Genomic DNA, 24,098 nt, shown 5'->3' with positions numbered 1-24,098 from the left:
GTTGTACCATTTTCGGCCATATCCGACCAATTTTCGACATGAACAATAAATGGCCTTAACAGTCTTAAACGAGTAGACAATATAGTAACGCGCCGCACGCCGCCGCCGCCGCCGCCGCCGCCGCCGCGCCGTATATCTCTACTGCACACACACACTTGCGAACATAAGAAAATGTGGTTTATGTATGTATATCTAACCTGGGATAGTTGCTGAATTTATTGACACGTAGCTTAAGTCTAACCGTTTACTATAAATTCGACTACAAGTGTGCGTGGAAACGTACAAATACCTGACAGTCGAGAATCGACACGTGACAACCATATAACTTAGTATTTGTTAGTGTAGAGTATATGTTGAGTGCTGTTAATGTAATCATCGACGTTAACAAAATCTTACTTTAATATATATCCGCGCCATTCTCATCATTTGATGTTATTGTTGTCTTCCTGACTTTAAATTTTACTCGGTATTGTAATACCCTACTTTGGAAGTATAAAAAAACTACGCAATGTTTGCAAAAACGGTGGAAGATGTTTTACCCTTGTAAGCATGACTTGAGGAACCCCGGAAAATGCTAGCAGTTCTACTCTTGATTAGTATATTTAATATGCTGTAGTGGCAGCTATGGTATGGGAGCTTGTTGGAATTTCATATCCAAGCTGTAGATTCCACCAATTATGAAAATATGGGATTCAAGGGGTTGATAAGCGCATCAGAGCTTCCACAACTCAATTGTCAACCTCACCTATAAGAGGTGAATCCCGTTGCAAATAAGAATGTATCGTACACGTATTTAACAGGCGAGGCAAGGTTCAATGTGGTCGTATTAAATTGTTCCCGAGATGGTCGAACTGGTATCTAAATGGCTCTTGTTACCGAAACGTACTGGATCCATATCCGGTAAAGGACGATCAACATCGATAGCTCTGTCTAAAACCTTCGTGGAGTGTTTTTGTCACTACCACATCAACAACATCGCACGGATTTGTTGGAAAAAGTCAATAAGTAGAATATCAAGAAATGGTAAAGATCGGTCCAAATCACTTCAAAAGTTTATCATGCCTAATTATCATCATTAACTGCGATTGACTACTAATGCAATTTTAAGCGTATCTCTGTGTCGCGTTAGTGGAAGCTAGCAGGGATCCCTTTAACAATTGTTTTTGTTATTAATATGCAATATCCTGCCCTTGCAGAAGTAGAAAGCGCAATGCCAAAGGAGACAGGAGTTACCCTGAACCAACTTCGTTCTGGATACTGGAACAGGTTAAACTTTTACTGTGAAACCTACACCACTAACACCAATCTCGTAATGGTAAATGAGGACAAGATGAAGTAGTTTCTGTCATCTAAGAAAGAAATGGCGCAATCGTACCTTGGTATCCACGTACCTGTTGATGTAAAGAACTGCGTCTAAATGCGAACCAGCACTAATAGCGAAAAAAAGTCAGCGTAGAAATCAAGCGGAGAAAATTGAAAGGCAAACTACGACCTACAAGTCGCTCACCTACCCTCAGCGGGATTGGGGGCTTAGAATATACCATCGGCAGGTATACTTGCGTCGTCAGAGAAATTATTCAAAGGGCTGCCAGTGAAATATGTAGCTTATCCAAACCAATTTTTAGCCTCACCTTCCCGTGGCGAATGCTGCTTCTTAAGCTGTGGCGAAGCCAAGTTCCCCAACAAGGGATGGGGGCGGTATGACCAATTAGGGTCGATGTGATCATATTAAATCGCTACCTAGATGGTCGGGCTTGTATCTTAGTGGTCCTTATTACCGGAACATAAAAGATTTATATTAGACGAAGGACCATCAACATCGGTAACACTAGCCAAAATCTTTGGGATTGCCCTTATCACTATAACAACAGCAACAATAACACGAGCAAAAGTTCGGCCCTACATATATATGACTCTGAATCATGGACGGTGTCGAGAGAGGATGAGATAGCTCTTAGAGTATTCGAGAAAAAATTTCTTTGCAATACATATGGTCCTGTGGACGAAGTCGACGGCGAGTATACAAGGAGAGCTTTATAAGCTTTGGCTAAGTTATTTTATGTGAATGGGCGAAGACGCTCGGACCAAGCACTTATTTCAATCGATAGCCGCAGTTGGAAGCAGAGAGTTGGGGTACGAAGGTACAGGAAGACTTGACCTAAATCGGCATTGTTGATTCTGAATGATTTGCCCTACTTTACGATTCTCCTTTCATCAAAATTCATCAACATTTTCTTGTTCGGGTTACTTTTTCAGGATTTTATACTCTTCGCAGTCCCACCAGTCGGCCTCCGTTCGTCTTAAAAATTATCCCTCTTCTAATTATTATCGCGAACTTTCGAATGCTTCTTCATGCAGTAGAATTTAACTGTTGTCGGTTCGTGCGAAGCCTTGGTGCGATAAGCTTTCTTGCGTCACTGTGCTCAGTTTCATTAACGAACAAAGGTGTTGGAGCACAACCAAGACAACTATTGTGATTTTGAAGATCTTGATAATAAAACTTTTGTGACGACAAGGCCCAGGTAACGATTTTATTTTTAAAATCAAAAAGAAGAAGCACCACTGGGTGTGCATTAATCGCATCAATCCATTCATAGACAAGCCTGCTTGTTGTTGTAGCTTAGTGTTGTATCGTTAATAAGTATCGATGTATGTTTTGGAAAACCCATACGTAACTAATAAGTATGTATGTGCTTGAGTTCACGTTGCAGTAAGTATTTACAGTTGCTGCTTAAAAAGTAATAATAAAGTACTTAGGTTTATTGTTGTGGTTGTCGTTACTATCACTCATTGTTGTTGCAAGTTGTTTTGCTTGTTTTTGTTTTTGCATATTATATTATTGCATTTATATTTTCTGTAACTGTTATCAGTGCTTTCCTGCAACGTTGTTGTTGTTGCTTGGGTAGTTGTTACACTTGTTATTCTTGCCTGCTCTTGATGTTGCCACAGTTCATGTTTCTTTGTCTGTTTTAAGTATCTTTAAGTATTTGCGGTATTGTTGTTCGTATAAGTCGAGCATGTGTTATGCGAATCAACTCTCGGCTGGCTGGAACAGCAAGGCGTTCATGTGATTTACTCATTCAATGTTCTATTGTTTGGCACAAAATATTTTGCGTAATATTCTGAAAAGCTTGTATGCTCAAATTTTGTTTACTTTTTACTACTCTGACATACATATTTACATATGACCTCAAAACAATAAATACAACTAGGTTAGATTTGAATCATAATTAGAGTATGAGCTTCTACTCAGAAATGAACACGTTTGGTTTACATTGCTAACACATAAAATTTTCCTTAAAAAAGAGTTTGCATTGTAATGTCCTTCATTCCAGACTTCGGAACAAATTTTTTCTTTTGAAAGGCAGAGTTTTTTTACGTACAAGTTTATGTGTTGTCACGCCTAAATTAAATTTAACAAGTAAGGACGGGACTGTCTTCGGCTGTGCCGAAGACTTTACACCTTTCATGAATGGGGCTGAACAACAAGCTTATCCTATTGGTAATATCCAAATCGGCTGTATAAAAAAAGAAATATATAGTGAACAGGCGTACATACCTAAGCGGCATTTTAGTATAAATATAAAGTAATAAAAAATAGGTAGGTAGGATGCAAAGTTTCTCGTTATTTGTAGTCTGAATGAAAAAACTATGACCACGAATCACTTATTTGAACAATATATGACGTAAGCGTAAATAATTGACGAAATTCGAAACTTCTTTCCGTTAAAAAGGGCGCAGAAATGAAAGTTTATATGGGGTATATAATATACACATATACCACCAATCTCTATAATTTTTCTGACAAAAATATATGCTATATACGAAAGCATTTGGTAAAATTTGAAGCCTCTAGCTGTTAAAATGGTGTAGAAATTGCTTATCTGACATATCTTATATGACATATCCTATATATATGCTTATATGACATGTCCTTTATATATGACCGATCTCTTCGAAATTTTCAAACAAGAATATCTGCTATATACAAAAGCATATAGTAAAATATTAAGGTTCTAGCTGTTAAAATGGGGCAGAAATTACGGAAAGTTTCTTATCTGAACAATCGGTTTTTTGGGATACATACCATATATAAGACCGATCTCTACGATTTTTTCGGACAACAATATATGCTACATACGCAACCATTCGGTGATATTTGAAGCTTCTAGCTGCTAAGGTGGGGCAGAAATTACGAAAAGTTTCTTATCTGAACAATCGGTTGTATGAGATATATCTTAAAACTTTAAACGAGCAATTCTTGTATATTTGTATATTCGTATATTTGTATATGTTATATAGCCGAACGATCTCGGGAACAGCTCAACCGATTTAAATAAAATTTGGCACAGAGATAACGTGTCACCTTCTAAGACTTTCTACCAAGGTGCTGCCACTCAGAATATTTCACAAGGTTGCCACCTATTCGAAATAAAAAAAAATTGCATGGGATATGCCGATATGGGTATCAAACGAAAGGTATTTCACTCCGAATTACTATAGGGACATTTTTGCGTAGGGTTGCCATTTAGGGTTGCCACCTATTCGAAGTAAAGAAATGCATAGGATATGCCGATATGGGTATCAAAGCAAAGGTATTTCACTCCGCATTACAATAGGGACCTTTTTGAGTAGGGTTGCCATTTAGGGTTGCCACCTATTCGAAATTAAAAAAGAATTGCATGCGATATGCCGATATGGGTATGAAATAAAAAGATATTTCACTCCGCATTACAATAGGGACATTTTTGAGTTTGGCTGCCATTTAGGGTTGCCACTATTCGAAATTAAAAAAAATTGAGTGAGATATGCCGACATGGGCATCAAACGAAAGGTATTTCACTCCGCATTACAATAGGGAAATTTTTGGGTAGGGTTTCCCTTTAGGGTTGGGTTAGACGAAATAGTGCTCTACTTACTCATATTCTATTAAAACTTTAAAGAAGAACATTAAAGTTAAAAATCTTCGTAAAAAAATCTTACGCATGATTCGACTTAATTTTCTTAATTTCACACACGCTAATAAAATTAAAATGCAATATCAAGACACCGTGGCAAATTCTAGAAAAATATATTTAAATGCATATTTTTGGTAAATATTAAATGAATAATTGCAATTTCTCACAGATTAATTTGCTACCGTTGAACACTAGAGACATATGTTTAATTTGAAAACGACATCTAACCATTTAACTACTTACCAATAGATGGCGCTTAGGGAAGTAAGTTGACATTTAATTAAACTAACAGATAGCTGTCATTCGTGAAATTTACAAGTTTTTGGAATGTAATAAAATTGTGATACTTTCACTATACACTATAACTAAAAAAATTTTTGAAATTAATAATTCGGCACATGAAGATAATCGTCATAAATAACTTAGTTCTCGATTTCACTAATTGTCATAACAATCCCTTATATTATAGGCTGGAATTACCCATTTCAAATTTGTCGTTCCAGTTCATTTTCGGTTAGTATTTGATATGCTTTTGAAATCGATATTTAAGGAAATCAAATATTGGTAAGTAAAAATATATATTATATATGTACATATAGAAAAAGTAGAGTTTGATTAGTGATGACATGTAGAACAAAGTATGTTATGCGGCATACTCGAAGAATGCCGAGCAGAGCTCGGTCGCCCAGGTACTACTATATATATCAATAATAATCCAGTTGTAATAGGTCCGACGTCTCAAGGGGTCACAAATCGTTCACGGAACTGTCAGACTAGACCAAACATTTTCTAAAAAAATATCTTTCAATTGAGGAAATTTCAATTCAAAAAATGAGAGTTTCTAATTTTTGTGTACAACTTTTCAGTAGCGAATTGAGTGAAAATTTTACACAATAAAATTTTTACATTTTTTTTTTATAATTTTTTCCCCCATTTTTAAGAAAATTATTCCTATAACCAAGGAAAGAATAATTTTTGTTTTTTTAGAAAACTACATGTCCAGATTTAGGAAGAGATTTCAATGGCGAAATACCGTATACCATTTCCTTATTTTAATAGCTAATTTCCTCGTTTTTAAGAATTATTTTTTTCGAGTGCAATAACAGAAGAAGCTTGTACGTTAGCAAACCGGGTTCATACCCAGAAAAGGTTAGAACACACGCGTAATACACTCATAAACCTCTGAGCAGTGGTTTTTCCAAAAAACAGAAAAGTAGACTTACCCTTCAAAGGACGGTATTCTTTCTCCCCTGCTTTGGGTAGTCGTTGTGAACTGCCGGCTTCAGGACTTTGAGTTCAGCTTCCACGTGGTGCTCTATTGGGGTATCAGGTTGTCGCAACAAGACTGTTTGAATAATACGGTCTAGCTGTCAGCCCCAACACAATGGAGCTTGTTTTGTTCACAATAACAAATAACCAAACAACATTCAATTTGTTTAGTAACTAACTATTATTATTGATAGCAAACTCTGATGGCAGGTTAATATAGAAGATTGTACTGGGAAGGCTTCGACCGCTTTTTTCAGCAGGAAAATTGGCTTTTACCAAGAGCGACTCATTGACTATATGATTTGGTGGCCTTTTTTATGGGGCTTTTATCTGATGGACAGCACTATACAGGGCTTACACTGTTTAAGAATCGTGAACAGTCAGCCAGAAATTTAAGCTAGCCGATTATGGCAGCGTCCTCCACGCGCAGGTTGCCACTCTTAAAGATTTGTGGCATTGACTAAAAAAAATACTTTGGGCGATTTATTTCCGAGGAAATTTATGCCGATATTCTCTCCCAGTTTGCGTCATTTGAAATTTTCCTCCAAATTGGTGGGACGGGACCCACATATTTTACATACAATCCGAACAGTAGCTGCATGGCAGATGTATTTTCACAGTCTGAAATATACTCCAAGTGCTTGAAAAGGTCAGGAGCACCTTGTCCTCATTCGTAGTGAAAACGAACTACTTTTCGGTCAAAATTGACTGATCTCCTTCCCTGAGTAGTTCGTACTATGCGTGGCTGCAAGTTGACACTTCTTGTGTCCTCTGGCCAGTTGCTTCCTTTTTCTCAAGTCAGAAAAACAAGCGCTTGGGTGACACCATTTATTGTCAATCGTATATACCCTTCAGGCAAGTTGTTAACTCCAAGGGCTCGATGGAGCAGTAGGGGATTAACGAACTTACTATATTCATGGACACTGCAGTCTTAAAAGAGTAACACCAATGCGATGCGGAGGAGGAAAATGAGAAAGAATTATCCAGTTATTTTTCAACCGATTATCCAGAAAACATGGCGTTAATATTACCACAATTAAGGGATATGGCCAACGATTTCTGCTGGAAGATGACAAACCGATCATTCTAGGGATTGATAAGAGTCATATATAAGTTTTATAATTTCGCAGCTTCCGTAATCCAAGTTTCAGCCGCACCCACCCAAAGGGAATCTTGTTCAAATATAAATGTAACATACACATATGTATATATTTAGAAGACAAGGCTCTGGCGACCCTAAATTCCTTATGAGAGTAGGAGGTGGGGCACTTGAAGCCTAGAAGATTCAATGTTTTCACATTTAATCGTTCCCGAGATGGTAGGGGTAGCACCTTAATGGTGTTTGTTATCGGAACCTACTGGATCTATATCCGGCAAAGAACCATCAAATCGATAACACTCCCCAAAGTATGCGCGGAGTGTCTTTATCGCTACAACGGTAACCGAACGAGGCGTAAAAGCTCGGTTGGGGAGTCTGAGAAATTTGTTAATATTCGTATTAATCTCAATTTAGTAACATAACACAAATATATTACAAATTTTTGAAGAGCAAGGGCTTTAAAATAAAGGGTTTTTAGTGATAGTAGTCTAATAGGAAAGCCAGCTCCAAATTTTAATGCGATACTTTCAACGCCTTTTGATATATGGCTGCCAAAGATTTAAAATTTTCCTCTTTTATGTAATGTAGTTAAAGCCACAAGTGTTTTCTATTAATGAATTTGCAATTTGCGTCACAAGGTGAATCCATTTGCTGAGTTGCATCAGTTTATTAATAGTTTTAAATGATTTTTAAACGGTTTTTATTTAGGTTGACTTGACAGCCTGGCTGGCTGGACGGCACGAATATTGTAATTGAAATTTAAGGAACTTCCCGATAAACTACAAGCTTGAAACTTGGAATATAGTGCAGAACCCGATGACTATGCAATAATAAGAAGAAAAAACTCCGATAGCTGGCGCCTGGATCGAAATATTTCAAACATTTGTATGCCGATTTGGTTCATATTTAGAACACATAATACATACATCAATAGAAAACCTGTGAAAAAATCGCCGCTAGGTGGCGCAACGGTCGAGATATTCAAAAAATCGTATTTTTAGAACACATAATACATACGTGAATATAAAGCCACATATGATGTCCGATTTGGCTCACATTTGGAACAAATATTACATATAGTCCCCTAGAAGTGACATCAAAATATTTTGGAGTTGGAGCAGGGACAAGCATACGTGGCGCAGAGTCGAGTAAGGTCTTTGGAAGGATTAGGTATTGAGGACTTAGACTGCAACAAGTTATCAGGAAAGAGTCCATGTAATAATGAGTCACTAAATGAACTAAATAGAATGAGAAATAGTAGGCAATTAAATAAAGACTAAAAACTTGAAAAAAAAAATAATTTAAAAAAAATGTTAAATTAAACGGTTTTATTGAAAAAATATTTACATGAAGTAATAATAATACTAAAAGCCAGAAAATAATTAGGTAGGTCCTAGGTACTAGTCATAACACTCTTCGTCAATCTAGGGCGTTGATCAGACAATTAAATAAAAGCATTGACGCGTCAAATTTCTATTGATAGTCATATATAAGACCAACTGAACCTTAATCAGGTTATGCTACGTCTCACATTTTTAGAAATTTCACGCGCCCAATGCTTTTATTTAATTCTCTGATCAACGCCCTAGATTAATAAGGATTTTGATGACTCTACCTAGGACCTACCTAATTATTTTCTAGCTTTTAGTTTTATTATTACTTCATGTAAGTTGTAGTCGTCGCGCAAGAATTTTTGCGCTCGAATGTATAGCAATGAGTAACAACAAATAAAAAAAAACCTTAGAACGGTGTTGTTTTGTACACGATATAATTGCGAATGACAAATCTTTATTGAGAGTTTGTTACAAAATACAATGAGGGTTGCAATGAGAAAAAACTCAAATGTGTAGTAGGTGATGCCACTTGGTTATGCAGTAGCGCTCTGAACATCCTCCCCCCCTTGGCAGGATATACCGCCAACTATGTCGTCATTGACGGGAAGAGCACACAATTTCGCTATAGCTCGTTTACAAATACCACCTTCCGTTTTAACCTCTGCTACACGAACCATGCCATCGTTCCCCTTGTAGACTTGAGTTACTCGACCGAGTGGCCACTTTAGTGGTGGTAGTGATTCATCTTTGATTAGAACCAAGGTTCCTACTGCAACGTTTTGTTTGGTAGATCGCCAACGTGAACGCTGTTGCACGAGAGATAGATATTCAGAGCTCCACCTTCTCCAGAATACCTGTTGCATGAACTGAACTTGCTGCCAATGGTCAAGTCGACCTACCTTAAGTGTCGAGATGTTGGGTTCTGGTATTGATGTTAGTGGCGCTCCAATCAAAAAATGAGCCGGAGTTAGCACGTCTAAGTCATCGGGGTTCTCTGAAATTGGAAAAAGTGGTCGGGAATTTATTATTGCTGAAATCTGACATACAAGAGTCCTAAGTTCATCAAAAGTGAGCAAAGCAGTTCCAACTGTTCGCCAGAAGTGGAATTTCGCCATTTTGACCGATGCCTCCCAGAGGCCCCCAAAATGCGGAGACCTGGGTGGTATGAATTTCCAATCAATTCCTTCGATGATACATTCTCGATAAACCCTTTCAACGTGTTGCTGCGTAAGGAAACTCTTGTGTAATTCAGCCATCTCGTTTTTTGCCCCAACAAAGTTTGTGGCGTTATCTGACCAAATCACCATAGGTTTGCCGCGAGTGGAATAAAATCGTCGCAAAGCCGCTAAAAACGAATCTGTCGACAAATCTTTAACGAGTTCCATGTGTACTGCTTTCGTGGAGAAGCATATGAACAGACAGATATAACATTTTGTTGCTGGTCTGCCTCTTATTTCAGATCGGTACTGGAACGGTCCACAGTAATCAACGCCGGTGGTGAGAAATGGTCGACTGGGTCGAACGCGCTCTTCGGGTAAGTTTCCCATAATCTGCTCGCACACCTTCGGCTTGAGCCTAAAACATCGTACGCATTTACTTATGACATGGCTCACCACCTTTTTTCCTCCGATGGGCCAGTATTGTTGTCGTATTGCTGCCAATAATGCTAGAGGGCCAGCATGTAAATTTTTATGGTGGAAGTGTAAAATAATTGAATTTGTTAGAGGATGCCCCTTTGGTAGCAGAATCGGATGTTGTGATTGATAACTTAACAGCGAATTTTTCAAGCGTCCTCCTACTCGTATGAGGCCAAAGGTATCCAAAAATGGTGAGAAAGAAGCCAATGTACTAGACGAGCTTAGCGGTGTATTATTTTTTAGGGATTTGTATTCCGAACAAAAATTCACCCTTTGTATCATGCGAAGTAACCACCAAGTTCCTTGTTGTATGTGTGTTGCAGTGAGTGCGCCAGAGCGGTCTCTTTTAAAAAACATGTGCGCGTATCCATATATACGCTGCATTGCTGCAAATGAATTTATGTATTTGCAATTAAGCGAAGTGTCGATCACTGACGTCGATGACAGCAAATTAGACTTTCGTCGTTCCGGCAAAGCTTCAATTTGAGTATTGAATTTCGGCCAATCATATTCTGAGTTGCGAAGAAATGGTGGTCCGTTGGCCCATAACAATGAGTTTGATAGCTCCATCGGCGAAGCACCCCTCGACAAAATGTCTGCTGGGTTGGCACCTGTTGGAACATACCGCCACTCCATACCACTTGTGAGGTGCTGTATGCTTGTTATGCGATTTGCGACGAAAGTATTAAAACATGAGGGCTCTTCTTTAAGCCAAGACAAAACAATGGTTGAGTCTGACCAACAAAAAAATGGACAGTTGAAAATATCTAACTTATCAATGGTACTCACTACTTGCGACAGAAGTGCCGCGGCACAAAGTTCCAGCTTGGGAACCGTGACTGTTTTAAGAGGTGCAACCCTAGATTTGGAACAGAGTAAATTGACTCGAACATCTCCATGTAGGCGGGCCACAATATATATACAAACGCCGTAAGCTGAAACACTAGCATCGCAGAATGCATGTACCTCCAGATTAGCGGTTGGACTGGCCACGTATCGAGGAAATGCTAACTTGCTTATGGTGCCGAGTTCCCTATAAAGCTGTAGCCAAGCTGTCTCATAAGTCATTGGTAGGCTTTCGTCCCAGTCAAATTTTTCTGTCCACAAGCGTTGAAGAAACATTTTTGCTTTGCATATTATAGGTCCAATTAATCCCAATGGATCATAAAATTGCGCTATTGTTGACAAAACTAAGCGTTTAGTTATGCCCTTTTTTACATGTGGTGCGATAAACGAAAAAACAAATAAATCCGCTTCAGGATTCCATTGTAGTCCTAGAGTTTTTGTAATGTAGCTGCCATCATCGAACTTGATCAGCTTCTCTCTATCTGCTGCTGGCACTTTGTTAAGCACTTCTGGGGCATTCGAGCACCACTTTCTTATTTTAAAATTCCCTTTGCCTAGTAGCTCAGACGTTTGACGCATTATTTGGCTTACGTGGTCAATGGTATCACCGCCGGTAATGAGGTCATCAACATAAAAATCTCGCAAGACTATTTGAGCACTTTCAAGAGCGAGGAACCTTCGCAAGGCTTGCTGATAGGAATCCCCAAGTAGGTTTACGCTGGACCGCAAAGGTAGGCGCACTGAGTACTCACCAGTTTCCATGCGGCTGTAGTTCGCATTAAAATGAGCCTCGCATTCGATTTCCTCCTTTGTAGCCCTTCGTATTGGTTCGAAACAATTTTCTATCTCCCAGAATGAACGCACCATTTCGTTTGTTGACTGGTGTTCTGAACTACATTCAGGTGAATTTATTGGTGTAGTTAAGTAAGATGATAGCTTAGACGAAGTGTTACGACCGCCAGACACGACCCAGCCAAAGCGAGTTTTTTGTAAGATGTGATTATTATTTTTTAAATGAATCTGTCCAACGCAAAGTAACTCAAAGAATATACTTGCACCGATGAGGAGATCTACATGTTGAGGCTTATGGAATTCAGGGTCCGCGAGATTAATGTTTACTGGAATATCCCAATTAGTGATGTCAAGTGGATAACTTGGTTGACAATCAGTAATTGTAGGAGTTACGGCTGAAGTTAAGGTCGTGGCGAAGTTGTTGTATACCGATTGAATGGTGATGTTTACGCTAGAGCTGACAACGAGTTCTGAGTCTCCAATACCAGAGACCGCTATAGATGATTTAGATTTTTTCAATTGCAAATAATTAGCGAGTTTTGTTGTAATAAAATTAATTTGTGAAGCTGAGTCTAAAATAGCGCGACATGGGACAAGAGCACCTACGGAATTACGAACTAAAACAACAGCCGTTGCAAGGAGCACACATTGGTTTAAATTGAAATTTGGATGAGCAATAATTGAATCGGTTGTTGTTGTCCTGGCAACCAGCGCTGCTGGCTGCGTTGCTCCCGGGGAGCTTTCAGTTATACTGGGATTTGTCTGATCTTTATAAATAAAATGTAGTAGCGTGTGGTGCATTAGCGAGCAGCGGCGACATGCTGACGACTTGCATTGTTGCACCTGATGACCTGGTTTGAGGCAGTTAATACATAACTGAGCCCTTTTGGCTTCTTTCCACCGGTCATTTGGCGTTAGATTGGCGAAGGTTGGGCAAGAATATACAATGTGATCAAGCTTATGACAGATAGCACAGGTTTTTTGAGTAGGCGTTGAAACGACAAATGCATTTTTACGATACTTAACATTGCTCACCTGGGTGCTAGGTGTTTTCGTTACCATAGCATGATCCACATTTTCTATAGTTTGACATCTCCTTTGCAAAAAGCTCACCATGTCCTGCCACGTTGGCAGCTTATCTGCAGAAACTCGTTCTTCCCATTTTGTGTGAGTAGTAGAATCCAATTTCTGAGCAGTAATATGTTGAAGTAAGCAATCGGCTATTTGCTCGGAAGTGCCTAGCGACTGCAACGCTCGTACATGCGATACTACCTTGTCTACAAGTGAACGTAGCTCTGTTGATTTTCTATCAGCACTCACCTTTTGCAGCTGAAACAGCTCATGAATGTGTGCCTGAAAAATTAATCGGCGATTATCAAATCGTTCAACAAGTAAGTTTAAAGCAATTGTGTAATTTTGATCACGCATCTCAAGTGATTGAATGGTGTCTAGCGCGGCACCTTTCAAACATGAGCGCAAATGCTGGAACTTTTCCAGGTTAGACAGCTCGGAGTCAGTGTGAACAATAGTTTGAAACATTCCGTAAAAATCCGGCCACTCTGTATAGGCTCCTTCAAACGATGGCAACTTTAATTCGGGCAGGCGGGATCTTTGCTGTTTTACCACAACAACGGATTGGTGCTCTTGAAGCTGCGGGTTTCTCGTTGATGACATTATCTGTGAGTCCATCTTATTTATCTCCCTGGTGTATGCTGTCTTTGCTTTTATAAATGACGCAGTAAATTGATCGCGAGTACTGGCTTCAATCTCACCGGGGTCTTCCTCTTCCAGTTGAGACTGTGTTGACTCGAAATGATCCTGGGTACGGTTAAGCTGTTCCAATCTCACCGATAGCTCAGCATGGTCCATGGACTGCAATTCATCTGCATCAACTTGTATCAAGCTTATCTGGCGAAGAAGTGCTTCGCTTTTCTTTTTTAAGAACGACATTTCTTAAATAGCGCGTTGATTTTCCCAAGTTATCGAGCGAATATTGTGATTTAGTAAGTTGAGTCCAACTGATTGCAATGCACAACTAGTTTTGCATACCAAAAACGAAAATTAGATGATCCAACTCAACTTAACTGTTGAATCGCGTGATTTGTACAGTTACAATGTATGTATGTACGAAAGTTATGCACTAACAAGCAAACAAAAAACACATAAGCGAATAGCGGTGCCTATGTGATCACGTCGGGGTCACCAAAAAATGTAGTCGTCGCGCAAGAATTTTTGCGCTCGAATGTATAGCAATGAGTAACAACAAATAAAAAAAAACCTTAGAACGGTGTTGTTTTGTACACGATATAATTGCGAATGACAAATCTTTATTGAGAGTTTGTTACAAAATACAATGAGGGTTGCAATGAGAAAAAACTCAAATGTGTAGTAGGTGATGCCACTTGGTTATGCAGTAGCGCTCTGAACATAAGTATTTTTTCAATAAAACCGTTTAACTAAACAATTTTTTTTTTTAATTATTTTTTTTATTCCAAAAATTTCCTTATCGAAAAAGAAGGTGTGGTTATGGTCCGATTTTCTTCATTTTCAATACCAATTAATTCCGAGTCCAAACTAACTTTAAGATATATCTAAGTTTTAAGTCAAGTTGTTGTGGTAAGGAACGGACGAGCGGACGTTTCTTCGGCACCCATAATTATAATACGGTATGGGACTAAAGTTATAACACTCTGTACACTAGTACAGCTTTAATTAGCAAGTATTGTTACAAAAATTTGCCAGCATTATTCAATATTGAGTATAAGAATATACATATCTTGTAAAACGTTGAGATAAAAAATTATATCAAAATTTAAATGTTGTACCAAAAAATATAAACAATTACCTCACAATTTACGCAACCCATTTCGTTGAAATCAAACTAAAGAGAAAAATGTTACACCGCCTTCCTTTTAGCTAACACCAACTTTGTATATTTGTATATGATGTATTTATTACAAATGTCGCATGCAGACCAAACGTCTCCAATACCGCCCGCTCCTCTATTAGCCAACACCAATATCACGCTCTTAGCTGCGCTGCTGCAGCCGTATTATTTCTTAGATCTCCTTCTTGCTCCTGCGTTTGATGCTTGAATTTTACACACGACTAACTTTGTGTTACATAACAATGGCAGTAAGACGACATTCACTCATTTACCATCATACGTTTTGATGTAGTGAAAACTTCTGCGTTTTATAATCTACTTTGTATTTCTAAGCGATTTTAAATTTGCACTTTCTTCTTTCTTTAGCTGTGGTATGAAACTTCTACCGTTAGAAATCATGCATGTTGTTGTTGTTGTAAGCTAATGTTGCTTCCATTTATTATTCGCTTTCTTTAAGCAATTTATTCACTACAATGCACAGCTTAGATGACATCACCGCACAGCTTTAAATTAATTGCACTGCCACACCTCACTGAGGAATCTGAAAATATTAAAGTAGAAATTAGATATTAAAATATTTGTATTGAAATAAACTAATGAATATAGTTAAGATTACTATAGTTATAGTATGGGTACATAAAAATAAATAAATTAGCGATATATAAAACAAGTAAGGAAGGCTAAGTTCGGGTGTAACCGAACATTACATACTCAGCTGAGAGCTTTGGAGACAAAATAAGGGAAAATCACCATTTAGCAAAATGAACCTAGGGTAACCCTGGAATGTGTTTGTACGATATAGCTATCAAATTAAAAGTATTAATGAGGTTTTTAAAAGGGAGTAGCCCTTAGTTGTATATGTGAAGGCGTTTTCGAGATATCGACCAAAATGTGGACCAGTGTGACCCAGACCATCTTCTGTCGGGTTCCGCTAATTTATTTATATATGTCATACCACGAACAGTATTCCTGCCAAGATTCCAAGGGCTTTTGATCTCGCCCTGCAGAACTTTTTCATTTTATTTTACTTTGTATGGAAGGTGCCACACCTATTTTACAAAATTTTTTCTAAAGTTATATTTTGCGTCAATAAATCAATCCAATTACCATGTTTCATCTCTTTTTTCATATTTGGTACAGAATTATGGCATTTTTTTCTTTTTCGTAATTTGCGATATCGGAAAAGTGGGCGTGGTCATAGTCGGATTTCGGCCATATTTTATACCAATATAAAGTGACTTTAAGTAAGTACGTGAACTAATTTTAGTTAAGATATATCGAATTTTGCTCACGTTATCGTGTTAACGGCCGAGCGGAAGGACAGACGGTCGACTGTGTATAAAAACTGGGCGTGGCTTAAACCGATTTCGCTCTTTTTCACAAAAAACAGTTATCGTCATAGAATCTATGTCCCTACCAAATTTCACAAGGAAAGGTAAATTTTTGTTAGACATATGGCATTAAAAGTATTCTAGACGAATTAAATGAAGAAGGGCGGAGTTACGCCCATTTTGAAATTTGTATTGTGTTCACCATATCATTACTGTAGTCTAATGTTTGACATAATTTACTTTTATACTGTAAAGATATTAAATTTTTTGTTAAAATTTGACTTAAAAAAATTTTTTTTTTAAAGTGGGCGTGTTCGTCATCCGATTTCGCTAATTTTTATTAAGCGTACATATAGTAATAGGAGTAATGTGCTTACCAAATTTTATCATGATATCATCAACGACTGCCAAATTACAGCTTGCAAAACTTTTAAATTACCTTCTTTTAAAAGTGGGCGGTGCTACGCCCATTGTCCAACATTTTTATAATTTTCTATATTGCGTCATAAGGTCAACGCACCTACCAAGTATCATCGCTTTATCCTTCTTTGGTAATGAATTATCGCATTTTTTCGGTTTTTCGAAATTTTCGATATCGAGAAAGTAGGCGTGGTTGTAGTCCGATTTCGTTCATTTTAAATAGCGATCTGAGATGAGCGCCCAGGAACATACATACCAAATTTCATCAAGATAACTCAAAATTTTCTCAAGTTATCGTGTTTACAGACGGACGGACGGACGGACATGGCTAAATGAATTTCTTTTTTCACCCAGATCATTTTGATATATAGAAGTCTATATCTATCTCGATTAGTTTATGTCGTTACGGACTACCATTATGCGAACAAAGTTAATATACTCTGTGAGCTCTGCTCAGCTGAGTATAATAATTAAGTGAGTGTAAATATGCAAACGCACAATAGAATTGATGATAAAATAATATTATATATCGTTAAATTTCTAAGCATGTGCACATACCTAAGGCTTTGGGGGTGTTATTGGTTTTAACGATCTTTTGCCGGATATAGATCCGGTACGTTCCGGTACTAGCACAACCATTATGGAAACGATAAACATTCCCACATTAAACCTTCTAGGCCATTCTACAACCACACCCTAATTCTAACTTGGATTCGCCAAAGCCTCGCCTGCTAAAAATGTATGTGTATGATTCATATACGTAACAGGATTTCCCTCGCGTAGGTTAGGTTGAAAACTGGGTTGCGGAAGCTCTGAAGCTATAAGGATTTGTATTTCGCGTATCAACCCTTTCTTCTCGACCAAATCTAAGGGAATGTTGGACATCCACGTCGATGGCATTACTCACTCCCCAATACTAAAACATAATAAGTGAATTGTTTTACAGCTTTTTTAAAACCAGCTATTTCAACCTAATTGAAATTGTTAAATCAGCTCTTTATTTTAAGAGTAAAAAACACGTACTAAGAATTAACTTAAAGATTAAATTTAATATTTTTGGGATAATTTAAGGCATTTGCAACATTTGTCCAGTTTTTCAGCGAAATTATTTTCACACCAAATTTGACTTTCTCATGAAACCTCACTAACGCAGAAAATTTCACTAATTGTTTCATTAACGCTCTGTGGGAAATTGGTATAAGAATTAATAGCTGCGAATACAAAGTCAAAAGACTGACGACCTATCTTTCTAACTTTCATACACGTCTTACTCTTATCGCTAGCCATTATCGAGATAAAGTAGGTACTTATATAAATAAGCTTTTACACAAAGTCATACATCTCAACGAAATTGCAAATCACAAATCATAATGCGAGTACAAAAAAGTACCAAACGATTTATTTGACAGTTTTGTAATTTACAACATTTAATTAAGTCTGCTCATTACAAACAATTAAACTTCATTTTACTTATCACTTGAATTTATACATACAAACATTATTCAAAACAATAGCACACTAAATTAATTATTTTCCATATCTTTAATTAATATCAATAATAAAGTGTGTTATATATTTAAACCAGTAATCCGGAAATGCTACATTAAGATTAGCTTTTATGCTCTACGCATTACAAAAAATGTATCTTTCATTACGATTTCCATTAATTTATTAGCACTTCCATGCCATTCCTCATTATTTCTGTTGATAATCGTAATTATTTATGGAACAACTTTGTTTGTGTGATTATTTGACATCACCTACCACTTACCTAGCCGAGGTGTACCCTCGTTCAAACGCTTGACTGATCAAAAGTTTAAGTGCTGCTTTGTACCCACCCTAATGAGGATAAGAATCTCTTGTGTGCATATTAAATGCATTTAATAAAGTTAAGTGCCTCAAAGGCAATTTATATATATATATAGCGAGAACAAACATAATGCATTTGTTACTTAGTCACCGATGGATTTCAGTTTGAAGCGCGCTTTTTAGCGGTGTCCACATTTATTATCCTGGTATTGTTCAGGAGAGTGCAGTGTTTGATTTTGTAGTGAAAAATTTTAGCTTCAGTGTAATAGAAAAAAAAAAAATAATATTTAAAAAAATGGCTCATCAATCAGTGCAATCAATTTTAGTGCATTTTGGAAATTTGTTTTTATTTTGCAAATTTCTCGGCCTTTACCCGCATGACATGCAGGCGTTCCAGCGCTCACAAACCATGCGAGGCAGCAAAGTGGGCACGGCATTCGTCCTAATCACAATGGCCGCGGTAACTGTTTTTTATAATTTGCTCATATATTCTTTCTCAGAAGAAGATCGTGATTTGAAAGCTGCACAAAGTGAGTAAATCAAATATTTAAATGTCGGTTACAGCGTTAGAACAGCCCAAGCGAAAAATCTCCGCAAAAATGAAAACTTTGAGTAGATTTCTTGAAATAATTATTATAGAGAAACATGAAAATCAAATCGAAAAACTGAGGGCTCTTTCACACGAGTCAGTTTCAGGTGGATTTTATGACAAAATTTAAAGCCAACTGATGGTTTATTTTGCAAAACCTCTCTCCAAATAAAATTTTGTTGTCTGAAAAATTGTGGCAAATCCTGAGCAGAACGTGATAGCGTGGTATATTTAAAATTTTTTCGAAGACCGTAGTAAATATACTACTATCGTAGTGAAGTTCTAACCCTGTTTAGTTTAGTTTAGCTTTACGAGCAGAGGCCAGTTTTATTAGTTATTATTATTATTATTATTTTTTTTTGAGTCGAAAAGTCCGGGTCAAAAAATTGTCCTATTTGAAATTTATGGGGTCCAGGGGATACTCATAGCATTTTCGTGACGAACATCCGTTTCATTTTTCGGATTTTTTTCTAAAAAAAACAAACAAAAACACAAATAAAAGTAAAATTCCGATTTAAAATTTTTAGGTCTGAAAATAGAGTTATATCCGGACTTAAATTTGTTTAGGACAAATTAAAGTTCGGTCCTATAACTATGGAATGGCTCATCAAAATGAAATGATTTTTTAATAGATTTTTCTAAATGTCTAGGTTTTAAGACCTTATGGCCATTTGAGAGTTTCTGTTAGTAATAACAAAAACTCAAAAATAAAAGTCCACATTTAATAATTTCATTCGGACTAAAAAGTTAAAATTTCGGAAATAAATTTTTTTGAAGAACTTTTATTATAAAAGTAATAACAGTTTGGGTCAGATATGCTCTAGTAAAGTGCTAAATAGAGAATTAAGAACATCGCATTTTTTTTCCTCTTTTTTCACATGGCCTTTTTCCAGGCACACTAACATTTGTCATTGGCGTCTTTCTCACCTACATCGGTCTGGGCATGATGCTCACCGATCAATGGTCTGCTCTGCGTAATCAATCCAAAATTGGCGAACTTTACGAACGCATTCGTAATGTTGATGAAAATCTTCTCAAAGAGCATATAGTCGTTGACATCTCTGATATTTCAAAACGCATTATTATTATGATTAGCCTGGCGGTTGTTTGTGAATTAACCATTTTGATATCCACCTATGCGACGTTGGTTGATTATACGGAATGGATTTCAATATTGTGGATTTTTTCTTGCTTTCCTACATTTTATAATTCATTGGATAAAATTTGGTTTGCTGTAACATTGAGCGCATTAAGGAAACGTTTCTTTGTTATCAACTCTGCTTTGGATGGCATGGTGGAATCGCATGAAAAAATTAAGCAATTGTGGGCGACTTCGCCTTCTAGAAAGAATTCAATGGCAAACATGGGTTTCGGTACATCGTTTGAGTATTTGTATAAGGAGTTGACTCACATGGATGCAATTAAAACATTCAATTCAGGAAGAAATAAAGTTGCACCGAGTAAGTAATGCATACGAATGAATAAGAAACAAATTTATATATTTAAAAGTTTTGGTAAGCACCTATAATTTGAGTCATTTATATCAATTAAAGGCCGAAGTGGGCTGTAACTGCAGGCGAAAAATTTCTTCAAATCGTTCAAACTCTGCAACCACTCGTCTATTGCTCTTAGATTAAAGATAGCTTGGACATATACATCTAGACAAATGAGTAGTATGTAGTTCAGAAAATGTGGAAAGTGCCACATCTCTTTCTGGAGAACACTATTTCATTGAGATGAGTGAGAGAAAGTGTGAAAATATAAGGGGCGGAGAACGGGGTGGGGCATATGTTGCTTTGGAAGAGGTCGAGAAAAGAGAAGTGGAAGAGAAGGAGTCAGATAGAGATGAGGATACCAGTGTTTGAAGCGTTTTAGGTGTATGTATGGTTGACGCCGTTATGAGGGTAAAGTTTTAAATAACCCCCCTTTTGGAAGGGCGATGCAATGAGAAAGGCAGAAGTTCAAGGCGGTCTTAGTTTATATTAGAACGGAAGATGAATTTGAACCGGCGACGTTTTATTTGTGGTGGAAAGGTAGCTTGGCTGCCAAGTACTGTAAATCATTCAAATGTACGACCATATCTTAGCCATCCGCATGATAGAGAAATATTTAAATATAAGTAATTATAGCCTATACTAGGATCAACAGAAGATGCGGGCGATGTGGTTAAGGATTACTTTATAAGAAAATATATAAAACATACAATCAATGACATGCTTAGCGATTTAAACGCTGGGATGGGCTAGAAACGGAGTCTGGTCCTATAGTCTTAAAATGCAGCCTCCATCCCAATGGGCTGGGATGATTTACTTCATCGCAGCTTCAAATATGGTAGTCTTCAGTACCAAAAAGCCAGTTGTTTGTCTCCTGATCAAGTATTGACTCAGACCAGCACCTTGTGGCAGCGAAGGTACAGTGCCTCTATGGAGACTGTGGGCTTCAATGTAGCCCAAAAACAACTGTCGCCGTGAAGAATGTCGCTACGCCTCGAAAAAAAGGGTGAGAGAACAAGGAACTGCGAAGCAAAACGGCGTGAGTCAGTTTAAAATGCTGTCGAAAATTCTGTCATTTTCAAGATCAGGTAGATTACTAAGGAATGATAACAAACTGTAGAGGGAACACAATCTTCTCATTGTTCATTGCGAAGCAGATGACAAACATGATACTTCAATCTTCTACCTTTACCTCTTCTTCTTCTTGTAGCAGTACTATTATGGCTCCATTGTAATCTTATATTACACATACCAAGTAATGTTTGCTGTCAGCATAAAACTCGGGGCATTCATGCCTCGGCAACCACATCAATTATAATGGACATAAATGCACACACAAAGACAACGCCTATCTGGGAGCTAGTGTAAGCAGCTAAAACAATGTAGAATTTAAATGGTAACAAGTCCTACATTGGACTGAGTATATAAATGAGAAGTAAAGTCCTCTCTTCTTAAACAACAATAACTCTATAGGTTACTTATCAAACATGGCTTGAAATATGCCTCGGAATCATGTAGAAGGAGTGCAGCGAACGAAGGCCCAAAATATAGCTAAATCGCTAGAAGTTGTGCCTTGCCACTCAGAAACTATTTCTATCTGCAAGTTTATTTTAAAGCGGATAAATATGCAATATCCACTGAGTTTGGAGGGCGAAAGAGTACTTGATATTTCTTGGTGCTCTCATAAGCGTCAGTTATCAAAATGCAGAATGGCTGGCCGGACTTGTTATGCAACGGAAAAAATCGTCCAGGCTGTTAAAAGCCAACCCGCTATTTGTATAAATTCAATTTGAGGACGGTCAGAGGTTCCTTTTTAAGGCTGGATATGGGTTATAAACATTTAGATGTAACTAATTTTGAATTAATAAATTAATCGAATAATTTTCTTTTGCTTAATCAGTAAGAGCGTTTTTTCGAAAAAGTGGTTGCTTATTTAATCCAAAAAGCATATAAAAGGCCGCGACTTTACTTCATTCAAACTGTTATAAATCACGTGCCTGATTAACTTTTTAAAAATGCATGTTTGGATTACACTTTACAGCCAATTTTATATATGAACATATGAGCAGAATTATATAATTTTGGTTAACCGTTATTCAAATGAGATATGTTTCAATATGAATAATCCAAGTTTTCATTTACCAAGTTATTGATTACTTGAAGATTTGATTATTCAGCTTACTTGACGAACTGAATTAAAAATTTAGCCTAAGTTTAATGAAACTTTAATGGTCCTCTTTTCGCTTTACAATTTAGTCACACACTCTATGAATTCATTCGGTGATGGTTTCGAAACTCGCACAAAAAAAAAGATAAGCCCACAACCTCCTGCCTTCAATATGGTTTACGACAGTGAATTGGGCGGTGACATCAATAAGGTGGAAGAGAAATTAAATAAGTTATGTCAATTGCATGATGAGATTTGTGAAATTGGCAAAATGCTTAACGAACTCTGGAGCTATCCAATATTGGTATTGATGGCATACGGTTTTCTGATTTTCACCGCACAATTATATTTCCTCTATTGCGCCACACAACATCAGGTAATTTGATGACAAATCCATCGGTGACATGTCTGCTTGGTTGTGGCGATTCCTAAAATGCATACCAATCAAATGTCTATTCAAATTTAAATACCAATTTTTTCTTTGCTTTGATTTAGGTCATACCATCACTTTTTCGTTCAGCTAAGAATGCCATGATTACAATAATTTACTTGAGTTACACCGCCGGTAAGTGCATCTATTTAATTTATCTGAGCTGGAAGACGTCACTCGAATCGAAACGCACTGGCATTTGTCTGCATAAGTGCAGTGTTGTGGCCGACAATAATGCGCTCTACGAAATCGTAAGTAGTTACTTATTTGCGCACTTAGCTGTGGCTCTTCTCGCATTTCCTTCTACTTATCTATGCGCTTTTCATCATCATCATCATCCTCATAGATTTTTGTGATTTTTTATTAAAAAAGAAAAAAAAAATTATTTCCACCCATTTACCTTTTCAACATTTCGGTTGCATTCGCTTATGCCAAATAGGTCAACCACTTATCGCTCAAATTACTAAATCACTCAGTGAATTTTTCGGCTTGCGGTTTCTTCTCGTTGGACATGGAGACGCTTTATAGTGTACGTATTGCTGGTGTTGTTGTATGCACAATTATTAAGATTAATTTATAGCTATATTTGTTGTTGTTAGTAGCATGCTTATTTGTATATGTTTGTATGGTATGTATGCATTCGTTTACTTTCAGGTGAGTGGCGGTATAACGAGTTACCTCATCATTCTGATACAATTCAATTTGGCAGCGCAACAAGCCAAGGACGCCATACACAATAATGACGAAAGTGCAAGTGGCAATACAACAACAGCTCTAGAGTTATTTGTGTCCACTTTCAAGCCCAGTACAGTGTCTAAATAAATGCAGATAGAGAAATGTTGTACAGAAATCGAAAACTTGAGCTGCTTTTGTATTGCACCAACTACGGAGGGGGCTGTTATGGCACTTGAATTGGGTATTCATGAAGTTGAATTGATATTAGTATTGCAATTGAATGTTATCTAACTTTTTTATGCCAATGGGGAGAGTTGTGATTTTGTGTTCGAAAATAATATGGAACTCAAATACAAATGTTT

The 24,098-nt window shown here is 37.2% G+C and overlaps 2 protein-coding genes across 2 annotated transcripts in view; one reads left to right on the top strand and one right to left on the bottom strand.

Moving 5' to 3' along the window:
- Positions 1 to 24,098, bottom strand: part of Glut1 (Glucose transporter 1) — a 174,120-nt gene that overhangs the window by 110,142 nt on the left and 39,880 nt on the right. Inside the window, exon 2 of the mRNA XM_067792041.1 lies at positions 14,781 to 15,363. The gene's annotated coding sequence lies outside the window, so the exon portion shown is untranslated. The remainder of the gene's footprint in view (positions 1 to 14,780; positions 15,364 to 24,098) is intronic.
- Positions 18,542 to 24,086, top strand: Gr66a (Gustatory receptor 66a). Its single transcript, XM_067786594.1, has 6 exons — positions 18,542 to 18,912; positions 19,865 to 20,431; positions 22,721 to 23,007; positions 23,127 to 23,312; positions 23,501 to 23,590; positions 23,716 to 24,086. The coding sequence occupies exons 1-6, from the start codon at positions 18,678 to 18,680 to the stop codon at positions 23,881 to 23,883; spliced, it is 1,533 nt and encodes a 510-aa protein (XP_067642695.1). The 5' UTR covers positions 18,542 to 18,677; the 3' UTR covers positions 23,884 to 24,086.

This window comes from Eurosta solidaginis, chromosome 5 (genome assembly GCF_040869045.1).
Source record: "Eurosta solidaginis isolate ZX-2024a chromosome 5, ASM4086904v1, whole genome shotgun sequence".
NCBI classification, from domain to species: Eukaryota; Metazoa; Arthropoda; class Insecta; order Diptera; family Tephritidae; genus Eurosta; species Eurosta solidaginis.
This window is presented reverse-complemented; position numbering and strand designations above follow the sequence as displayed.

What these genes read in the sequence shown, in the direction of transcription:
- Gr66a (XM_067786594.1), top strand. Translation starts at nt 18,678, where the DNA reads ATGGCTCATCAATCAGTGCAATCAATTTTAGTGCATTTTGGAAATTTG. An exon ending in ATTGCGCCACACAACATCAG is followed by an intron (nt 23,008 to 23,126) that starts GTAATTTGATGA and finishes GCTTTGATTTAG; the next exon opens with GTCATACCATCACTTTTTCG. An exon ending in ATAATGCGCTCTACGAAATC is followed by an intron (nt 23,313 to 23,500) that starts GTAAGTAGTTAC and finishes TATGCCAAATAG; the next exon opens with GTCAACCACTTATCGCTCAA.